Genomic DNA, 2,625 nt, shown 5'->3' with positions numbered 1-2,625 from the left:
AGCTGTTCACACTTCAGACTTCACGAAAACCGCCAATCCAGAAACCACGACAGGCTAACTAATCTGATTTTTTCTAAAAGACTAACTAAACTGAATTGCAAGACAGACGCACACCTATACAAGACTGGTGATGGATTAAAAAAAATTGAATGCATGATAACAATTACTGCCTCTGTAAAGAAATATAAGAGCATTTAGATCACTACTTATATTTCTTTATGAGGGAGTACAAAAAATATGAGATGACAGACATTGTGGGCCGGAGCAAAAATAACTGAAGAAAAAGGTCAATTAGCTAGCTACCTAGAATACCCACGTGGAACACACACAGAATACAAGTAGGTCCCCTTCGTCTATAATCCCTCCGTTCCTAAATAGAAGTCCTTTTAGAGATTCAACTATGAACTACATACGGATATATATATATATAGACATACTTTAGAGTGTGGATTCACTCATTTTGCTCTGTATGTAGTTCGTAGTGGAATCTCTAAAAAAACTTATATTTAGGAACGGACGGAGTAGATCACAAGTACCTGCAATGTACTGATATCGAGTACCCCCCACATACACATAACCTGAAGGGGGAAAATAGCTGAACGCACAGCCCTCAAAAATTGTGGGTGAAAAATCGAGCGCCACTGGTCCGCTGAACTAAGAATCGAGAGGTTGCTGTGATATCTCATGAAATTGGTGTAAGCGCGATGAAGCAACTCCCACACACATGTAGAGGAGAGCTGAGATTCGTGCACATCCGACAGCCACAAAAACGACTTAATACGAAATTAAAAATAGACATGTGAAATTTAGGAAAACTGAATATAACACGCAGTAGTAAATGATATTCCAAACAATGCAACAGAGAACTGTATAATGATGCAAGCACAAAATAACTCATAGCTTCTGATCACAACTTCATATACATCATATGCGACAGCTAGGCAGATAAGAGGTACCGCCTTACACTTTGCCGCCCTTGCCGTCATATGAAAGGTGAATTATTCACCGCAGAACCTTCTAGTGCCGTAAAAAAATTGTGCGAAACAAGAGTTTGTTTGAGCCGAAATCCGTACTCAGAGAGGCGTCTGACACCACAATGGAATCTGTCCACCAATTTGCCATCACTGTCAATGTGAAGGACCCACTCACCCACGCTGACAACTAAAAACACGCAACCATCCCCCGAAGCAACGTTCACATACCAATATTCACCACAACCTTCAAACCGCCTCATTGTTTCTTCAACCGGCAGTTTGATTTGGTACTTTAAGTCCCAAACCTTGCCTTCGTACTTCTGCAACACCCATATATCTTCCGTGTTAGTATTACTGGTATGAATCCCGAGCATGCCATCCATCTCAAAGATATATGGATCGTGTCTGCTATTGAGAATAGTCGGAGCACGCATATGCCGAAACGACTCTGTTATGGTGTTGAATACTATTATGGGGTTGCTTTGCCACTTGATGTACCAACGCAGGCTATCACACAACTGGGCAGGTACACCGAAGCACATTGACACTGTCTTAGGCCTACCGATGTACCTCGGCGGTTGGTGGGAGTCCACCGCAAAGACGTATAAACTAATTCAAGAGTCATTAGGCAAATCCTTATAGCTACTCCGTTCCAGTAGCAACCGGTACTCGCCGGTAGGGCGATGCCGATACATTCCCATGATGTTTAAGTCCCATTGTACATGCTGACGAGTGGCCGGGTTACAACAGATGTATGCCATGCCAGGCCCAGAGAGGACGAGGAGGCCGTCGCAGGAGGCCTGTAGAAAGAAGTACTCGTCAAGCCGGACAACGGTATGGAGCTGGACGGCGGCGGAGGCCTGTTTGTCGACGGTGAGGATCTCTCTGTGGCGGATGCCGCCGCGGTATCCAGAGCCGCATAGGAAGTGGAGGGAGGGCTGGCGGTCGTGGTGGGCAAGGAGAAAGTCGTGGGCGGAGATGACGCGGCGCCAGGCGCGGCAGACGGCACGGCAGCGAAGGAGGGCTTTTGGCGGAAGGCGCACGAGGATCTCCCAGGTGACAATCTCCTCCGGGAGGACACGAAGGGGATGCGTCGCCCTAGCCCTCGCGGTCTGCGCCATGGTCTTGGTCGGTTGGGTTTCCGTCCTAGCCTTCCACGATTCCAGGAACGAGACGAGTTTTTCTTCTTCTTTTAGCATAAGGAATTGTGGTGATCTGGCGGAAAAAGAGTATGGATAGACCTGGGCTGGGCTTACCCCATCGTCCCCATGTACTACGTTTTACAAGTTGTAAAGAGCATAGAGAATACTCCTAGGCCCGGCCTCTTAAACCTACGAAAACACTAACGCCCGTCTGGCAACTCGCCCACATGCATGGATCTTCGTCCAACCAATTCTGCACGAATTTTGGCACGTTATAGCAGTTTTTGTGTGCCACATAGGACTAAGCTGGTGTGTGGGCATTCATCCGGTCGCCCACATGTCCTTTTTCACCACACGGGGATGGTGTGTGGGCGTTTAGCAATTCACCCACACACCAGTTTTCACGCACGCAGAGGGGGCTGGTGTGTGGGCGTTTCTCACTTCGCCCACACGCCCGTCTCCTCGCCCACACCCAAAGCTGGCAGTTGCCATGTGTTTCTGCAGGGTAC

General features: G+C 47.7%; 1 protein-coding gene across 1 annotated transcript; it reads right to left on the bottom strand.

Annotated features, from left to right (window-relative positions):
• Positions 1–1,588: 1,588 nt before the first annotated feature.
• Positions 1,589–2,095, bottom strand: LOC141020714 (F-box protein At5g10340-like). Its single transcript, XM_073495653.1, has one exon. It carries the CDS (start codon positions 2,093–2,095, stop codon positions 1,589–1,591), a length of 507 nt encoding a protein of 168 aa, XP_073351754.1.
• Between the last annotated feature and the right edge of the window lie 530 nt (positions 2,096–2,625).

Source organism: Aegilops tauschii, chromosome 3 (assembly GCF_002575655.3).
Source record: "Aegilops tauschii subsp. strangulata cultivar AL8/78 chromosome 3, Aet v6.0, whole genome shotgun sequence".
Classification (NCBI taxonomy): Eukaryota; Viridiplantae; Streptophyta; class Magnoliopsida; order Poales; family Poaceae; genus Aegilops; species Aegilops tauschii.
This window is presented reverse-complemented; position numbering and strand designations above follow the sequence as displayed.

Bases quoted from the DNA above. Each gene is read 5' to 3' on its own strand.
- LOC141020714 (XM_073495653.1), bottom strand. From the start codon at position 2,095: ATGGCGCAGACCGCGAGGGCTAGGGCGACGCATCCCCTTCGTGTCCTC.